The 20,808-nt window shown below is 44.1% G+C and overlaps 2 protein-coding genes across 2 annotated transcripts in view; one reads left to right on the forward strand and one right to left on the reverse strand.

Moving 5' to 3' along the window:
• The window catches only part of TRMT61A (tRNA methyltransferase 61A), a 384,858-nt gene that overhangs the window by 83,057 nt on the left and 280,993 nt on the right, over positions 1-20,808 (forward strand). The window lies entirely within an intron of this gene.
• LOC138527231 (uncharacterized) lies at positions 18,402-18,896 on the reverse strand. Its single transcript, XM_069638347.1, has one exon. The coding sequence runs from the start codon at positions 18,894-18,896 to the stop codon at positions 18,402-18,404; it is 495 nt and encodes a 164-aa protein (XP_069494448.1).

Consider the following 20,808-nt stretch of genomic DNA (forward strand, 5'->3'; position numbering starts at 1 on the left):
TTACAGTCAAGAAGGAGGAAAATGGTTTCTTGGTTTAAAGAAGAAATAATCCGTTCTCTGCCTCAGATGCTGAAAACAAATCACTGATAGTGTGGCAAGAAAGGAGGTTAGTAAGGAAATAGAAATGGACTGGGAATAAAGAGGTAGAATGGATGCAAACTCAGGGAACTCACTTTTCAGAAGTAGAAGGGAGACCTGCGAGAGGGAGTGAAGATGGAATGAGAAAGCGGGTTGGCACTTTAACAAGTGGACGATGTCTAAAGAGGGAATTGGAAAGAAGAGATTAACAGTGAAGGTCCTGACGAGAGGAGAGAGTAACAGACTATAGAATTCACAAAGTCTAGGTGCGAACTTACGAAGCGCCGTGTAGGAGAGTAGCGACGCATTTGCTTGACTTCCGGATGTCTGTATATGGGGTCACGTGACTTCGTTTGTGCGTGCTCAGTAGACGTTCGTCGGCAGCTCTGTTGTTCATAGTACAGATGGCATAGTCGTCAGCCATGTTAGGTGAGTCAAGCTGAATGGTATTGCACAATCGCCGGCGCTGCCACAATGACCAGCGGCGAAAAGGTGTAACAGCTACCAAGTGTACTGGAGGGCGGAGCACCCTCTGACGGGCCCATAGGTCAGAACTCACCCTCGGGTACCTTTAAAACAAGATAGCTGCACCTCGAGGTGGTTGGGGTGCGGGATTCTCTTACTCCAACACTGATCAATAAGGACAACTCAATGGTTTGGCAAAGGGAAGTCCGTTTAATGACAAGTACAAGAAACAGGGAAACAAATAGAAATCAGCAGTATTGCGATCGCCTGTCTCGCTTCAACTTCCAAATTCTTCATGCTGACAGTAACTTTTATAGCAAATTCGTGTCATCATTGATGTGTAAAACTCAAGTTTGACATGCAATTCTATTGGTTGGAAAAGGTAACTTAAGTATAGGTGCTATATCTGTATATGGTAACAGAGCATGTGGATTGGATAACTCTTATCGGGTGGGCGTGTACGCCCATCCCTCTACACCATTCGTGATAGACATCACTACAACTACTACGTCTGATTGGCTCTACAAACTATAGGACCCTAGATTATTTGGTCCATTGTGATTGGGTGGGTTACACCCCTAGGCATAAATCTCCAGTTTAATTAGAAGCATGCAGACTGGACACCCAGATGCGGAGTGCCCCAAGATTCACCCTGCCTCCCTTCCATCAATCAGCGCTTTAGGGCTATGTGTCAATTAGTTGGCTGAGGATGGCCTTGGAACTGTAGCTTCTTATCAGGAAAAGTTATGGCATCCTCGGGTTCTGGGTGACATCAGACGTTGGTACCTCTTTGCCCTTGGCTAGTCACGTGTCTGTTCACCATGAATCTGCTTCATTTTCCTTCTTTTCGTATATTTGATTCTTTGTTCAGCCTAGCCACCTGCCTGGGGCCTCTTTATCTCGACCTTCACTGGCTGGCAGTCATGCTCTGAAGTTTCGATTCTTCAGAGTTGCCGCTCTCCTCCCTTCCTGGAGTTGACCTTGAATTCCCAAGCATGAGCTACTTCTTGCCGAGTTTCGATTCCGCTCTTCCCTTCTGGTCTTTAGCTGGAATATGAATCTCGGCCTTGATGGCCCCTTGCAGCCTGGGCTTAGTTCTGCTTTACAAAATGGAGTCGCATTTGTATAGCGTGATTCATTGAGGTAGATGTATAATTGGCGCATGCCGTTCTATTCTTCTACTAAGCATTGCAAGCAGTACTGCTTTCTTAGCTTCTTGCGTTCCAAGCCTATTTACATGCATTCAGTTAGTCGCATATTTTCATCTTACTTCATGGTTACGTTTCTTTTCGTTAACATCGTTTCTTCTTATATGTCCATTACATCGTTATTCTTTATATTCCGCCCTTGCGTGTCAGTTTTCGTTTGTCGTTTATGTTAATTTGTACGTCTGTCTGGGTTCTTTTGTTGTCACAATTTGCCCTCCATTAAGGCTGTTTGGGTCTCTTGAGGGACCGTTTGTAAGTAATCTTTGTTTCGTGTCAGCTGCTGGTATAGTTGTCTCAGTGGGTACCTTGCAGCCCACGGTTGTCTGGTTATTGGCGCTTTAATAGGTATACATGTCCTTCTGATGGGTATTGGACAGAGCCCCACCATGGCTCTCTGTTGGTTCATTTGCTCCTTAGACATCACATATCTTGGAGAGAATGCTTCTGGCATCTCGACATGGGTGGCTGGAGTGTAGGCCATATTTGGGACCTCCTCTACAGTCTGTATTTCCTTTTTTTTTCTTCAGGTTCTTGATATTCACTGCTCTCCCAGTATCTTTGGATTTTGCAGGAATGGATAGAATTTTGATGAATCGTCTTGTTTTTGATTTCTGTTTCCCTAATGGCAAGCTCTTGGTAATTATTATTTTTCGTTTGGATTCTGATAATGTATTTTTCTTTGGATTAGCAGCTGTACATTTTGATTTTTTAAACATGTCAAAATGATTACCTATTGATAAACCTTATACTTGGTTTGTATTGGGTTTTTCAGGAATCTTTCGATCTCAAGTTGTCTATGGTACACAGTTGGTTCGAAATGTCTTTTTTAGTAATCGAGGGTGTAGATTCATTGATCATGACCATATTATTTTCCACTTCGCCATTCTGCACAATTGACCCTTGGTCATTGTTTTTAGCGTGAAAATTCGCTGCAGCCATTTTTTCAAGCTGTTTTGCAACCAGGGAGACTGAATGTTCATGTATTTATATGAAGCTTGGATTTGAATAGTATCATTCAATAATTGAGTGGGTAAGTCCGTTTGACTGGACACTTTCTGATCCAATATTTCATAAAGCCTGGCAATTGATAGTAACGCAGTATTCATGGCAATTAGCATATTATTAAGTGCCGGGGCTTCAGGAAAGGAGAAGCGTTGTGATTGTTGGTCACGAATGAAGAACTGTCGTTCGTTGGCTAGTTCAGTAAATTTCCAGCACAGCGGAGTCGGGGCTATGAAAGATATTGAATGGGCCGAGGATTGGTTGGCTGATTTATCAAACATGACTGGTGATTTTGAAAGGTCATGTACATCCGGTTTGACTGTGTCATTGGTCGAAATGACTTTGTTCGTTGGAGAATGTGTTGTTTTAAAGTCGTCAGTCATCTAACTTGACTAAGTCACCCGTGTTCGCACATATATATATAATATGTCTTGAGAATCGGGACATCTGTTATTATGTGTATTCATGAACTCAAATGCATCGTCATCCACTTCTCCTGTTATGGTCAGCTCATTATAAAATGCCCGCAATTTATGCTGGGCTTGGATTGAGCATGTTGGAAATGTGGTTTGCGGTAGTTCACCTTGTAAGGAGCGTGATTGAGACAAAGTATTGTCAGACGGAGATATTGATTGTAATTCTCCACTCCGACAGGCAGACTCAAGAGCTGAGTCTGTGATTTCAATGTGTTCTAGCGGGGTTTGGTCGACTTTGTTGCACAGTGCGGTATGAACAGTATTGTTATGCAACATTGTCTCATTATTCAGGGGAGGCACAATTGAAGAAGGCGCCAAGGGCCCATCCGTCACAGCAGCCGTGCGGCTTGCTTCCTGAATGGATTGTTTAAGGTATTTTTAATAAAAGGACCGGATGTCATTTGAGGCTGAGGGAGAACGCTGGAGAATTTTCATAACACGTTTCTTTTTAACAACAGGTATGGTCACAGTTTTGATCGGGAAGAAAGAGACGGGAGTTAAAATCTCACCAGGCACATTGGACCGGGGCATACCTGATTTTAAGGAGTACATGAAACTTAACGAATATATGAAGCTTACCCCACACAAGGAGCGAGTCCTCCGCCTCCCGCTTTCCCGCTAGACAGCTAGACAGCAATACACTTGGCAATTCACTTGCCAAATGCGCGTGTGCAAATGCGCAAGATTCTTGCCTTACCAAGGCTGCTGGGAAGGGAGGCAGGGCTCACTCTGCAACAAAGATCAAAGACAAAATAGAATGGTAAATGTTCCATGTGTTTTCACAAGTATCCGGCTCTTGATGGTGTTCGTACCAGTCCAATGAAAGCAAACTGTGTTTCCAAGGTACAAGCAGAAGTAGAATGGAACTCCGACAGCGTTCGTGAGCGAGACAGCAATACACTTGGCAATTCACTTGCCAAATGCGCGCCTTCACTACAACCATACATACATCTTCACTAAAACCATTACAAAATTACAAAATATCAATTAAAAAAGCACCTTATTCCAAAAACACCATCAAAACATAATAAAGTGCTACAGTGACTCTTATCAACCCTCTAGGTATTACTATCTGTCTCCAAAATACTGCAGATCAGGTAGATTAAAATGAGTTGTGTGGGACTCAAAACGATCTTACTGGTCCTTTTTATCGCTCGACATGTTTCTGTTCTTGTGCCCTTTAGATGGTGAACATTCTTCAGGAGATTAACTGTAGGTCACTAGTAGTATGTCCAGTTTGTATATCTAAAAAACCTTTTCCTCCAAAAACGATTGCAAAAAACTGCACTGCAAAAAAGACACACAATCAATTAGCTCTAAATGCTATTTATATAAATCGGGGTCATTCATTGTCCCCCCTTCGATAGAACTCAATTACCTATCAGGACATTTTTGGCAGTCCCTTCTCGAGATCTGTGTCTGAATCACAGTATAATCCCACCCAGAAACTGGAGAAATGGTAACTCTGTTTTTTTACATCAGGCCAACAACAGAGGGGAATGGGTACAAGAAGGGAGAGTGACAAGAAGTGGGGCTAACTCGTAGTGAACATCTCCAACTACAGACTAGAAGAGAGTGAAGAAGACGTCTTGAATAAAGTATTGGGATTTGTCCTAACTAAGAGATACGACCGTTTGAGTTTAGAAAGGAATTCATGAAATTCATGAGGATGATGTACCTTAAAGAGTATTTTATGGTGAGTGTCCACAGTCCACTAATGCAACCGGGTTGAGAAATCTATCCACTTTTATGGCAATGGCCCATACACATGCTCCAGAGTCGAGAATATTTGAAAAGAAAGTGCTGGCAGAAATTAGTAAATTGGAGACACAGTATAAAACCAATATTTCAGAACCTGAGCAAGAAAGAACAATCAGCGATAAAATTACTGGCACACAATGAATCACTTGTGATAAAAAGAGCCGATAAAGGTGGGGGCATAGTAATCCAAAATAAAGAAGACTATGTGAAAAGATGCCTCTGACAACTTGCAGATATCAAGAGATACAAACTCCTTACAATGGACCCTACAGAGGCCCTGAAAAAGAATATAGCTATCAGGGGGACAAAAGCCGAAGAAAGAGGCTGGATCAGCAAACAGGAAGCAGACTTTTTGTGTAAGATAGATCCAGTCATTCCCGTTTTTTACTGTCTCCCCAAAATACATAAAACACTAGCAAACCCCGGAGGGAGGCCAATTGCATCAGGGATTAACTCCATCCTAGAACAGCGACCCACATTTGTAGACTACTACCTAGTAGACTACTACCTAAAAGGCGTTGTTGGTACAATGAGATCATACTTGAAGGACACTATGAGTGCGATAAACAAGTTTTTAGAATTTTGAATTTGACCAGGGAAGAACATTCTAATAGGGTTAGATGTGGTGGCTCTGTATACCAACATACCTCAAAGAGCTACCCTAGAAGTAATTGAAGAAGTACCATGGAGAAGAACAGATCCAGATCCGGTCCCTAATTCGTTTTTGATTTGGTGCGCAGAATTAGCGCTCACACAAAACTATTTTGATTTCCTGGGGAAGATATAGCATCCAATTGAGGGGACTGCAATGGGGGCCACCATGGCGCTGAGTTTAGCTAATCTCTACATAGAAAGCTTTGAAAAATCTGTTATTTATGCTGATTGCAATCCATATAGCGATAATATTTAAGAATGGACTAGATAAATCGATGATGTCCTGATGGCATGGGAAGGGATTGAGGATGAAGCAAAATCATTTTTCGAGTGGCTAAATACTAAAAATTGCCACCTACAATTTACTATGAGCCTGAGTAACAGGGAAATACAATTTTGGGATATAACGATATGTCATGAACAAGGAAGACCGCTGCTAAGATCACATCATAAACCCACCGACAAAAACTCCCTGCTGGATTACATCAGTCACCATATGTAAACACTGGCAAGTGTTCGAAAAGAACGATACTCATGTAGAACGCGCAATGTTTGCCTACCAGAAAAGCACTTCAATAGACACCATTGTGAGCAAAAGCCGGATAAGTGCAGGCAGAGAGAAAGTAGGAACACTCCAGAGAGCGTAGGGTCTGACACCTATTACAGGTCATTATCAATGCAGGAACTGTGGGGTTTGTAGACTCACTGGCAAGCCAAACACAGTTGAAATAGGCGTGGGAAAATCATGGACTCAGACATGTTAACTAACTGTAACTCAGACCATGTAATCTATATGGTTACTTGCCCATGTGGATTAAAATATATAGGGAAGACAAATAGAAAGTGGTAACTCAGATAATGGAACATAGGAGTTGCCTAAGGATCCGGATCGGGCAACCAGCCATGGTGAAACACTTTGTGGACCATGGATGTGAAGAGTTTAAATGGACAGTGATACACAAAATACAAAGTCATAATGTAAAGGACAAAGAGAGGATATTGATAACGAGCAAACAAGAATTGATATTCCTCACACAAAGTGACAAGAGAGGCCTCAATGAGGAGTTTGAGTGCCACAACATTAAATAAAACAAAAAGAACTAAGGATATAGTCCAATGTTTCTTTAGAATCCGGGAATAATAAAAGCTACCCTGCTTAAAAACCAAAGAGGGTCAGAGAACCAAATTGAACACACAAAAGGTTAATAAATGTAAAAAGAATGGAAATTAGTCAAAATAGCTAAGAACTAACTACTGATTAAAAGAGCAGCCTATTATATTGCACCTGGAATCGGTATTGACTTATAGTTCCACCAAACTATAGGTCTAGCTGCTTATATACCCTATTATAGAAAAAGATAATATTGAGTCCAACTCTACTAAATGCCACTCTTAAATGGACATTAGACATGTGAATATACACAGGTCCAGTAACACGCTATGGCCACGGGAGACCAATTGATGACCGTATGAATGGGACTTTTATTATTAAGATGAGGTATGACTTAATAGAAATGACTTCATTATATTGAGGCACTTCTTGCAAATGAAGTACAATGAGAAACACAAAGGAAATAAGTGATATAAGTACGGCACTCAGCCGTTTCAAGATGGCCACCGGCGAACAACTAAAAGCTAACAGGCATGGCAAGCTTTTTTAAGATAGAGGAACTAACGTTGCGTTAGTAGTTTTCACGTTAGCTGACACAGAGAAGAAGTGGGGCTCAGAGTAACCACAAGGTAAACTAATTTGAGCATTTTGAAAAGCGAATGATACACATATTGAAATGTGGAAGGCCACCCGATATATGAGAGGGCAAAAATCACTTTGAAAATAATATCTAAAATGGAGATGTGATGTCCGGCATGTTTGTTGTGTTTATTTCACAGACACAAGTATTTGCGACTGAAACTCCATATTAAAGAGGGAGTCCCAAACGGTATAACGAGGACAGAGAAGTCCAACGTTGGAAGAGGTTGCACCATTTTATACGAGTGAACAGGCAACTTGGTATTCACTCATAGCTCAAAATGATGGAAAGAAAGGTTTACCCATACCGTGACCAGTCACTAACAGCGTCTCTCTTCTATTTTGCGAGTAACTTGTAGAGTCTTAGGTAGCAGAGGCAGACAACTACCAGGTGATAATCCAGAGGGCTGGATAGGTGAGTCATCTATATCACTCCCTATAGAATAGCCAGGAAAAAGAGTACTAGTGAGGCCAGATTTAAAGATACCTATGGGTACAAAGTATGCTTGTTCGACAGACACAAAGGCCCAACAGGGGTACGTCACATAATTAGACAGAAACCGCGATTGCAGCAACCAGGGTCGAGATACAAGGATTAAGAATTGAAAACACCACACCTCCAACAGTGACGAGAGCTGAGTATGGAGGTGAGGCAAACTGGATATGGTGTCAAATGGAATTTTCAATAAAAGGGTCTTACACAAAATACGGTGTATGTTCCAATAGGTGTTTAGCTACCCTGGGTCGTCAGATATGGCAAAGGGTTAAAATTCTTCTCCACTTGAAACATAGATATACTCCAGACACACCGCTCCTGGCCGACCTGTGTCAGAACTCTGTAGACCTTGCTTCCATTAGATACTGGGAAAGGCTGGGAGTGTACACTTGGGGGGATCTATATAACGAGGGCTCCTTCCGGGATTTCTCCTCCTTGCAGTCAGTAGATGGCGTCCCGGCTGGCCAATTCCTTTGGTACTTAAAGATCCGTAAATTTGCTCGGACCAAATGGGACGCGTGGCCAGAAGAACCTGAAACTGACCCCTTCATAACACTCCTATATAGTTTGGGAGATGGATGGAGGCCTGTGTCCCGTATATACAGCCACCTAATCGATAGGCCCAATCCCCGCAGTCAGGATCTCAAACTCAAATGGGAAGAAGACTTGGGGCATGAATTGTCTGAAGCAGAATGGGGCAGAGCACTAGCGTTTCCCAACGTGGTATCTAGAAACTCTAGATTTAAATTGATTCAGCTTAATATGTTATATCGCTCGTACCTGACACCACTTAGAATAGCCAAAATATATGGGCTACCCCAACATAACTGCCCTTGGTGCGGCAGAGATGAAGCAAATCTTTTACACATGTTCTGGGGATGTGTCCAGGTCCGGCAACTCTGGGCGAAGGTGGAACTCCTCTGTAGCGAGGCAGGCATGACCAGATATGAGTGGACCCCAAAGGAGTGCCTTCTCGGAACGTATCCCAGACTGGCCAAGTTCAAACACTCAGTTAAGCTCATGGACCTAGTATGCATTCTGGTCAAAAGGACCATTGCTATGGCCTGGAAGCGACCTGGAGGCCCACGATACCAGGTATGGCGTAACGAACTGGAGCGCTGGATAGGGGCAGAAACCTCTGCTTGGGAGGATGGGGTTACCACATCCCCCGAAGACACGAGCTTGGCACTTTCTGCCTGGAAAACTCTCACCTGGGCCTTACTTAACCCCCCTAATGACGATAAACCCCCTTGAGTAACTTGCCACTATCGAAACATGCTATCTGACACAGAACATTTGCGCAGTCCATAACTTGAACTTATTTGTTGCCTGACCTTCCTACGTTGCTTACGCCACTGACCATACGGAGACTTGTTAATGTTGTTTACGTTTTGTTGTTTCTGTTTAATTGTTAATTTCTATTTGGCCTATCTTGATTAATCCTGACTTATACCAATGTGATCGCACAATGTTACGATGCAACTGTCTCTTATATAAATGCCAATAAAGAAATTTGAAAATAAATGTTCCAATAGGTGTAAGAGAACCCAGGTGAGAGTATATTGTGATTCAGACACAGATCTCGAGAAGGGACTGCCAAATGTTTCCCGATAGGCAATTGAGTTCTATCAAAGGGGGAACAATTAACTACCCCAATTTATATAAATAGCATTTAGAGCTAATTGATTGCTTGTCTTTTATAAAGTGACAGGGAATCATTTTTGGAGGAAAAGGTTTTTAGAAGTAAAAAACTGGACATACTACTAGTGACCTACAGTTAAGCTCCTGAAGAATGTGCACCATCTAAAGGACACGAGAACAGAAACATGTCGAGCGTTAAAAAGGACCAGTCAGATCGTGTTGAGTCCCACACAAGTCCCACACAACTCAGTTCAAGCTACCTGATCTGCAGTATTTTGGAGACAGATAGAAAGTTGATAAGAGTCATTGTAGCAATTTATTATGTTTTTCTGTTGTTTTTTGAATAAGATGCTTTTGTAATTGATATTTTGTAATTTTGTAATTTGTAATGGTTTTAGTGAGATGTATGTATTATGAAGTAATGTAATAACCATTTGATTATTTAATCAAATTTTGAAATGTTATCATAAAAGGATAGTAAGATCCAATTTTTCTTGCCACCATTCCATAGACCCTCATAACTGGTTGTCACTTTCTTCCAACTTTGGACATTGAACTCGCCTGTAAGCAGTGAATTCCAGGTGCAGTGGAACAGCATCACAAAACTGCCTTTCTGGGCTAATTAGCCCACCATCTCTCATCAGTTAGGCCCTAAGACAAGGCTTCTTCTTTGTAGTTGACCTTGCTGACTTCTCTCTCCCAGAACTTTATAGGGAGTGAAGGTACACTGCTATCTTCATCTGGAACTTTGTGAATAGGCCTAGTCTTCTGGTCTTACAACACGTGTGACGAAGCCATGATTTTGTCCATTCTCTCCTTTTATTTAGTGCTATTTGATTCAATTATAACGGGAGCTATTACTTCCCTTGGCCTCTGGAGACTTGGTTGCTCTGTCTTGCATGTGCTCTCTGCATCTTTGATTGTTCAATACTTGGCACTCACAATTATCCACTCCTTTACTTAATCTAAGAGAAATATGTCCTATGTACATGGCTTATCCTCTTTGACTCCTTTCATGCCTTGCAGTTGCTTCTTGCTGTGGCATCCTTGATTCTTAGCCAAACAAATATCCTTTGCTCTTGCACAAATCTGTATTCCGTCGCCTGTTTCTGTCAGCTCTGCAGATTTTGTCTTTCTCCTCGAGGCTTCTCTCTTACTATTATACGACGACGACGTCCATTTTCTCAACATGGCTGCTTTACTCACGTTATATTTCCTACATTAGCAAGCTTCTACGTTGTCTTATCTACTGTCATGCATGCTGGACGCTACGCTCGTAGAACAGCTAGACCGTTCTACTCCAAATGGAGGTTATTCGATACGTTACCGGGAAAACGACGTTTGCACTTTTCACGTCGCTAACTTCACGTGACTTTTGCTTCGTCACGTGAACTACGGTATTACGTATTTAAGCAGCGTAGAAACTTCACTCGCTGCTTCTGATCGTCTCTATTGGCGTTGTGTAGCTGAACCTCTGATCTGCATCCTGGCATATTTCTACAGCTACTTTTGGGCCTTCGATAGCGTGTGTTCCGCCACACGCTGATTCCTGGAGCTATCCCTTCGCGTGATAATTCACACGCATTCTCTGTCTTCAAGCGTGGCTGGTCCGGACTGCGGGAATCCTGCCCGCGTGTAATTCCACACGCTCACGCTGTCTCTAAACGCGGCTGTTCCGGACTGCGGGAACACCGCCCGCGTGTTATTCCACACGCGCTCTCTGTCTTCAAGCGCGCCTGGCTAAGGCTGCGTGAATCCTGCCCGCGTGTAAAATCCACACGCGCTCTTTGTCTTCAAGTGCGGCTGGCCAAGGCTGCGTGAATCCTGCCCGCGTGTAAAATCCACACGCGCTCTTTGTCTTCAAGTGCGGCTGGCCAAGGCTGCGTGAATCCTGCCCGCGTGTAAAATCCACACGCGCTCTTTGTCTTCAAGTGCGGCTGGCCAAGGCTGCGTGAATCCTGCCCGCGTGTAAATCCACACGCGCTCTTTGTCTTCAAGTGCGGCTGGCCAAGGCTGCGTGAATCCTGCCCGCGTGTAAAATCCACACGCGCTCTTTGTCTTCAAGTGCGGCTGGCCAAGGCTGCGTGAATCCTGCCCGCGTGTAAAAACCACACGCGCTCTCTGTCTTCATACGCGGCTGGCCCGGACTGCGTAAATCCTGCCCGCGTGTAAATCCACACGCGCACGTTGTCTTCACACGCGGCTAGCCCAGACTGCGCGAATCCTGCCCGCGTGTAAAATCCACACGCGCACGTTGTCTTCAAACGTTATTTTCTTCGCGGCTGTTTATAACCGCGTGTACTTCTAACTCCTGCATCTGTGGAATTAACAGAAGGATTGATCCCTATAGTGGGAAGGAAGCCTTTCAAGGATTATTGGAAGTGACATTGAACTGAACTTTGGACGCTATCCTGTGGTGAATTCAACCCGTATCTAGCGTGAGCCTCGTTCCGTTCGGGATAAGTCTCCCTTACTAATTTTCCCTTCCTTGTCGTTTGTTCTTCATTCAAATCCATCAAGAGACTTCTGGATTATTCTACCCAAATCTAAAGGTCAGTGTGAACATTCCTGTCATTATCTAATTCATCATACTCAGGTTGGAGCAGTTATTCATGATACTTTAATTTGTCCTAGGCTGGATTACTATACCTTACCCACGCCCTTTCCAGTGATCCATCGCTCTGCCTGTTTTATCAGCCAGAGGGTTGTATCATTTGGAAGGTCTTTTATTGACTTCACGACTATCAAATCGTGTGAACAGGGATCCGGAAGACCCTACCTCCTGTATCCTTTTGAGTATTGTATCCTTTTCAGTTAATACTTTGGTACATTCCGACATCTACTTTGCATTTCTGCGTATATACATCTATTGCATCTTTTGTCACTTATCTTCTTCGAATATCGTTTTCTTCATAGTCATATATATGTTTAATTGGTCACTTTAGTTACATCTTCATTCTTCAGACATCCATGTATCAGGTTTAGTGCATCAGCGTCCATGTATCTTCTCTCTTTATGATGTTACTTCACACCTGTCAGACTTAACTTATAGTTTTTCTATGTCCAGTGGTGTCTACAGACTCATGTCTACTGCCTTAGTTCGAGGGTACATTCTGAATGCATAACGTCTCTCATATCTTCGATGTGGTATTGGAATTATACCAGGTGTCAAACGCAGTGCTTTGTTGTTGTTCTTCCAATATGACAGAGGTGAGGGGTGGGCTCCATAGATTACGTGTACATCTGCCTCTCTACAGAATTATGGTGGGACGTGGCTTAGGTGTACTCTGTGGTGGGTAGCCAGGATGTGTATCTGGTCGATGCATGCTATGGTACATTCAGGGTTTATGGTGGGTTGTGGTCTAGGTGTACTCTGGGATGGGAACTGTGAAGACATCATGAAGTAGACAAGACAAGTATATGTATAGTTTTGGCAACAAACTTTTATAACATGAAAATAAGGTTGGGAAAAAGGCCTAACTTTACCTATTCTAAGGGAAATGTTCCCTACCTAACAAAAACTAAGGAACGTCTGCGTCAGGATGTCCAACTTAAAAGTTCTGTCCATGTCCAGACCTAACCTGGCCTTCACTTAATACTTGGAAAAATGTGTACGGGTTTGAATGTCTAAATAATACGTGTTCAATAACTGTTCAGAGCTTCTCCCAGCTCTGGGCTTGCAACAGGGTACTCTTTCCCACACTTCAAGACAGTTCACAATGCCAAGGGATTCCCTTCCCCGAGCTTCAAGACAGTTTGCAATGCAAAGGGGTTTCCTTCCGCAAGCTTTCAGGTCTCTCAACTTTGTCCAAATACAGTTCGCAAGGATATGTTCCAGCGCCTCTGATTTAATTACTTTTCACTGGTTTCACAAAGGTACATTTCACAGGATTCTCAAAGCAAAAGTTTCCATAGGTGTTGCGAAAGCTGTCTTCTCCTTATCAGGTCCATGTAATGGGATTTGCCAGTAGCCCTTGGTGGGATATAGGGTTGATAGATATGAAGCATTACCTAGTTCCATGAGTTTGTCGACGCAAGGCATAGGGTACCCATCAAATGCAGAAATGGCGTTGACTTTTATAAAGTCAATACAGAAGCACCAACTTCCGTCCAGTTTGGTCAACAGCACAACGGGAGAAGACCAGGGACTATTGGAAGGTTCTATCATATTTGCTTGGAGCATGGATTTAACTTCCTCTATGACTGTTGCTTTTCTTGCCTCTGGCAATCTATAGGCATGTTAAGATGGTAGCGGAAGACGCAGTGGGGATTTCTTTCCATTCCTTGAAAGATTTACATGATATATTTGAGTCTTTAATTGACAATTTGGTAGGGAGACTCTATAATTACAGCGTCAAGTTTACTCTAATACCTTGTACGGTATTAGAGCCATCTGGATATCATTTTGTTATCCAATGTAGCCAACAATACAAGCACTTTCTGCCCAATAAGAGTGATATCAAAGCAACTGTTTTATTGTATGCAGTATTTTGGTGACTTTGGGCTTTAGCCATATGGGTTTGTACCAGGGATCTTACCTAGGTCGTATGTTCTTTCAGACAATGGGCAGTTTGGGAGAGTGGTATAGGACCTTCCTTTCTCTCCTCCCATGATTCTCGTAACATATCGAAGATGTCTCGGGGTTCTCGACCATATAGCAATTCAAATGGGGAGAATCCTGTTGATGCTTGTGGTGTTTTACTTACAGAAAGCAAGGCCCAAGAAGTCATTTGGTCCCAATTTTTCCCATCTTGTTCTACCAACTTCTTCAATATGTTCTTTAAAGACTGGGTACATTTATCTACCAGACGGTCTGTGTGGGATGGTACACAGGCGTTCTTAAGGTAGTAATATGTAGGATTTGCTTTACTTCTCCCATCAACTTACTCATGAAAGAGGAAACTTGGCCTGTTAATATTTATTTGGGAAAACCTACCTGGAAATAAAAGGTAGCAAATTGTAGAGAAGAATGTCCGACCATGTCAGGTAGGTTATAGATTCTTAATGTCCTGGTCCTGAATGCCTCCAGAAACATACGGGATGATAGGGAACACGGAAGACACAACGTACATAGAGGAAAAACACTGGGCTCGCCCCACACCAATGCACAACTACTCTCCATCTACCAGCTGAAACGTCTCACATAGAACACCCAGAACCACAACATTCCATACTCAAGGCTATGACACCAGCAGCTTCCAACCAAACATCACTACACTTCTCCCTCCCTTGGAAATGACAAAACGCAGAATGAAGAGAGAAACGTGACCTGCATAAATCCCACTCATAACACACTCACACATGCTCCAGACTTCCCACACAAAGCGGCCGACCATTCACCAAAAATCTAGAACAGAGAAAAACGGAAGGAAAACTTTACACAGGCCAAACGGACCAATCAAAATACCAAGGGCCCTATCCCAGGAACACCACTACACACACCACCTCACTCACTCCTCCTTACACCACCTCACTCACTCCTCCTTACACCAAAAACACAATGTCCCCCGAAGTGGATAAAGGACATCACCCCTAACTACCACCATCCCTCGACCAGCAACCACTGAGGACACAAAACAATACAACAAGCACTAGCACCTGTCCCAAGCTGCCCCGAGGGACCTCAGGCCTGCCACACCTAAGCATACCCATTGTTCGAAGATCAATCACCTGCTAACAAACTTCACCAACAACGCCACAACTCCTTCCACTCTGGCCTCCCCCCCAGAGCCTCAGATCTGCCACACCTCAGCACCAACCAGCTCAACTGCGAGCAACCACCTTGCCCAACAGACCGGTTGAGGGACCCATAAAACAAAACCAAATCCGACGACACAAACACTCACTGCCACTAACTGCCCAAAACACTCACCACTACTCTTGTCAACCTGCCACACACCTGGCATCTTGCAACAAACTGGCGCACATACTTCCCAAACAAATCATCACCCACCTTCAATCCATAAAAAGCAGATAACCAGGAAACACCCTACTCGGCTCCAATACATCAGAGTAAGGACACTAAAAACAAATGGAACCCAACATCCAAAAATGCCTCGATAGAGCTTAACCATAGCTCAGAGCATATCCACAGCTCACACAACACAATTTAAAGAAATATCACATGCCCATGAACCGGGACACCACACTCCTACCCCTACATTTCTGGGGTAATATCCACCTGGACTTAACAACCCGAACCGGGAACATAATCAGTAACACTAATGACCGAGCACAAACCGTGCCAAGTCTACACCTCGAACGCCAATACACTTGCTCAACTCCAAACCCCAAACGAACGCCAATAGGCAGAGCAACCCTGCTCAACTTTAAACCAAATGAAACCTAACCTACACTGTGCTCGCACATCATTCACCACCAGGCTCACCACTCTCACAGAATACCAAGTCAAAACAGAACTAACACCTCACTTGAAACTCAACCGCGCAACACCTCACTAGGTAACAATAGGCGCACCACCTTCACACTGGAACACTGAATGATACTGTAAACATATAATACATCACATCGAAAATTCAGCAACTTCAGGAAATCCCAGCAACCTCATGAAATCCCACCTTAAAGTCCCAAAATATTTATACTCAAGTCCAAAATGCGGAAAGACCCATATCCATCCGGCAACATGTCCCGGCCCCCCACCCGCACCCTCATGTTCATAAAATGAGCGCACAAATACAAAAGCATTCGAAAAAAACGCTTGTCCCATCCGGCAAATGTTGAGAAACCCCCCAGTCTCTCCTGGTAGGGACGCCAAAACTTCCCCCAAATGTCCAAATGTAGAGTAAACGGAATAAACAACAACACTACCGTTAGAAACACATCCCCATTACAATTTACAAGAGCCTATTAAACTGCACATAAACATTTCATTTTAACTAATGATGGAACTATACCGGGAACAGAGGCCACAAAAAGACACGCAACAGGATACAGACAACGTCCTCAAACAACATCACCCACTAATCCCATACCCAGGGAAAACAACCTACACCCCTAAACGTGAGCCACGAACATTAACACAGCAACACTACAGGCCCTTGGCACACACCTACCTCTAACAGGGCCCTACCCCAGATCACGTTCAGTTGGGTCGTGAAAATTCCCTAGAACACTGTCCATGAGTTCACATATACTTAGGGCACAATGCAACTCCTTCGTTTGCCCCATCCACAACGAAGCGTAGACACTGTGCCCAAAGCACGCTTTCTTCACAGCTGCAGACACCAAAAATGCTTCTTCATCCATATCGCGTTCAGCCGGGTCTTGAAAATGACCCAGAACCTTGTCTATGAGTTCAAATGTATCGAGGACGACTTCTTTTATTGCCGTGGTCCCGGAAAGCTCTTCCTCTTCATCCGCTTTGCACACCTCAATATCACCCATTTCAAAATTGTTCAGAAGGCGAACACCTGCGTTGGCGTCTTTGCTGGCGGCCTCTCTAAACGCCACGCCGTACGCAGGGCATGACGCATAGGCGCTCCAACGGCCACCCACGCGGTCTAGTCGCAACACCTCCCTTCCCAGTGACGTCACCACTTGCACCGGCACCGCTGAGAAGTCAACCTCTCTGCCCTCCGATACCGGACAACGAACTGGCAGCAGACTACGTGCCCTTTGGTGAGCCGTTAGGTTGGCACAGCTCTCCCACACCCTCACGAGAGCTGCCCACCAACGAGCCGGCAAACTAGGGATCCATGGGCGACGATCTCCAAACCGCAATTCATGCAATATAGGCACCGTATCGATGGAGGAACCAGACGCACACTCCTCGAGTCCCTTCTCTAGCAGAAAGGAGGGCTCCCCCATCCTCCTCTTCTCATTGCGGCACCCCTCCAAGCTCCAGAAACCCAAGGCGAAATGCAGCCGTACGACTCCTGGCTCCAGAACAGCTGCTCATTGCTCATTCACGGAAACCACAGCGCTGGCAACCTTGGCCTCAGGTGCTAACAGCGGCGTTGGTGGGCCGACGGAACACAGGGCCCGCCTGGGTGTGGGGAAGATCAACCGGGGCAGTGTCCTCAATCAGTTGCACCCCCCGCAGCAGCGCGCGATGTCAAAGGCACGGTCCACCTATCATCCCATCCTCGTCGCCAGTGTAGAGAAGAATGCCCGACCACGTCAGGTAGGTTATAGGTTCTTTAATGTCCTGGACCTGTATGCCTTCCGAAACATACAGGTTAGTAGGGGACACGAAAGACACAACCTACATAGAGGAAAAACACTGGGCTTGCCCCACACCCATGCACCACTACTCTCCAACTACCAGCCCAACCGTCTCACATAGAACACCCAGAACCACCACATTCCACACTCAGGGCCATGACATCAGCAGCTTCCAACCAAACATCACTACACAAATGTTTTAAAATGTGCTGAGTTGTATTGGTTCGGACTGGAAACGCCTCAGGGTACCAGGTTACGTAATCAACTATGACGAGAATGTACTCGTTCCCCATCTTGGAGGTTTCTAAGGGACCTATAATGTCCATGCCTATGCTGGTAAATGGTATTTAAATTATCGGGAGAGGTTGTAATGGTGCAGGGGGTGTTAAATGACTACTAGCTTTCTGACCAATATCACAGATGTGTATGAATGTTTTGATATCTGAATGGATACCTCGCCAATAGAATGTATTGAGAATTTGGGCTTGAGTTTTTGCTTACCCTAAATATCCGACAGTTAAGTGATAGGGGGCGATCTCCAGAACTACTTGTTTATGACTTTTGGTGATCATTAATTGTGTTCTGATTATGCCGTCTGTTTTTGTATCTTTCCGATATAGTAGCCAAAACAGGTCCCTCCTTCTCAGGTTCATCTATTTCTGCCACTGTCTGTAGGAGTGCCTCTGCTAAGAGTGGATCATTCCATTGAGAAAAGCGGAGATATCAGGTTCTTTATTGATGATTTTTCTGGGTTCGGATATGGGGGCTTCATCCTGAGGTTCATCCGCCACCCTAAAACCCTTTGGCCCTCGGTCTGTGACCTCTTTCTCTGTGTCTTTCTTTGTCTTAAGAAACATGGCTTTTTCGAGGATTCCTTGTGTAATTGTATCCCCTGGATGTATTAGGAAGGGATATTTCCCGTGGGTCTGCAGCAGTACTTTTATATTGCCCCTATAATCTGGGTCTGTGACTCCAGCTAAGACATTGATGCCAAATTTCCAGGACAACCCATATTTGTGAGCTAATCTAATGTATGTCGCTGTAGGAGGTATTAAGATTAAATCGGTGGGAATCAATCTTCTTTTACCAGGGGGAATGGTCTCCTCTGTACTGCTACAAATATCAAATCCAGTAGAGCCCTTAGTGGCTACAGACGGGATGGATGCTTGTGGACTCAACATCTCAAATGTAAGCGTCCCCCAACTTGTATAAGTGGAGCTGCATCCCACTCCTGACACCGTTTGTGAAGGCATCATGAAGTAGACAAAGACAAGAGATGTATAGTTTTGGCTATAAACCTTTATTAAATGAAAATAATGTTGGGAAAAAGGCCTACCTTGCCCCATTCTAAGGAACATCTTCCCTACCTAACATAAACTAAGGAAAGCCTGTGTCAGGATGTCCAACTTAAAAGTTCTAACTGTGTCCAAACCTAACCTAGCCCTCACTTAATGCTTGGAAAAATGTGTACAGGTTTGAAAATCTAAATAATACGTGTTCAATAATTGTTCACAGCATCTCCCAGCTCTGGGCTTGCAACAGAGTTCTCTTTTCCCACACTTCAAGACAGTCCACAATGCCAAGGGATTCCCTTCCCCAAGCTTTCAAGTCTCTCAACTTTGTCAAAATATAGTTCTCAGGTATATGTTCCAGCTCCTCTGATTTGGTTACTTTTAAATGGTTTTTATGAAAAGGTACATTTCACAGGATTCACAAAGCAAAGGTTCCCTGACTTGAACCACACACTTCTTTTATATTCATAGAGTTCCTTCATAAATTTAGAAAATGCTGTTTTCTGAAAAGTCCCCTTTCTGTTTCTCATGGGGTCTTTAAATGGTTTTACAATTGCTCTTTAATATCTTCCCTTTCATTCGGTATTCCAAAAGTAATTGCTTTTGGCTCAAATCGGTATTCAAAAGTACTGGCTTTCATTCATATTGGTATTCAAAAATAAATGCCCTCATGGGTTTGAGTGCCCGTTTGCAGTGCCCAGAGTCCCTCTTTTCTAGGCTGATTCACTGGTTGTGCACAAGGATGAAGCACGGCTTCTGACCGCCACAATCCCTCTCTCTCTCATGCAGGGCCTCACTTTTCCTCTGCAGCAGCTCTCTGTAGCTTCATTTCTGCCACTGATGCGTCTCTCGCAGTTTGGGCCATGTTTCGCAGCTCTGCCTGATCATAACTGCTTCCCCTCTGCAGTGTGCCATGGGCTTCCAGCTTCCCTCAGCTCTGCTTCGTGCTGCATACCCTGTGTATCTGTCTGGTATTCTCAAATGCTTCTTCTGCCACGCTACCTTCCAGTAAGGGTCTTTGCTCTTCCAGCAGTCCGTGGACCTGCTTTCCCAGCTGACGCCATCTTCTCTGTTCATGTCAGTTTGTAAGCTCCCGCCAGGCTTATTAGTCCAAAAAAGACTAGACCGCTCACTACCTGTTTGGGAGTTCTGCTTTACTCTTGCTTGCCTCTACCTCGCCCCAGTACGTAACTAGTGTAGGTGATTGTGCGAGTCAATGGGAAAAGAATGCATTGATCTTGTTTGCTTCTTCCTCGTCCAACTAGTTAACCTGAGATGTTAGTAGGTGACCCGCTGAGAAAATGGGGAAGATAATGACAATAGCCTACAAGGTCTTGGGAAAGGTAAGGTTCATTATGAAAGAGAAAAGGGGGATACCGTGTCTCACCTAAGTGTACCTCACCTCCTCTCCCCAAGTTACCTCCACCTAGGTAGTCTTCCCTCGCATATCCCCCCCAGGGTCAGGATGCAGTAGCTGTAGCCTTACCCTAGCCACCAGGGTGGAGGCATTTTCAGGAAAAAGGGGTGAGGATACCCTCAGATTCCTCACAGTACCCATAATGGTTGATGTCCCTTATGGAACGTTTTGGGAATTATGGTGGGACGTGGTCTAGGTGTACTCTGTGATGGGTACCCATGATGTGTATCTGGTCGATGTCTGCTATGGTACATGTGGGAATTATTTGTATTTTGTATTTTATTGAATTTACATAGCCCTTTAATCCAAAGTGCTTTACATGAGAACACGCAAAATACATCAAGCATAATATAGAAATTGAATCATAACTTGAAAACAGTGTAA

Source organism: Ambystoma mexicanum, chromosome 14, assembly GCF_040938575.1.
Source record: "Ambystoma mexicanum isolate Mex_15411 chromosome 14, UKY_AmexF1_1, whole genome shotgun sequence".
Classification (NCBI taxonomy): Eukaryota; Metazoa; Chordata; class Amphibia; order Caudata; family Ambystomatidae; genus Ambystoma; species Ambystoma mexicanum.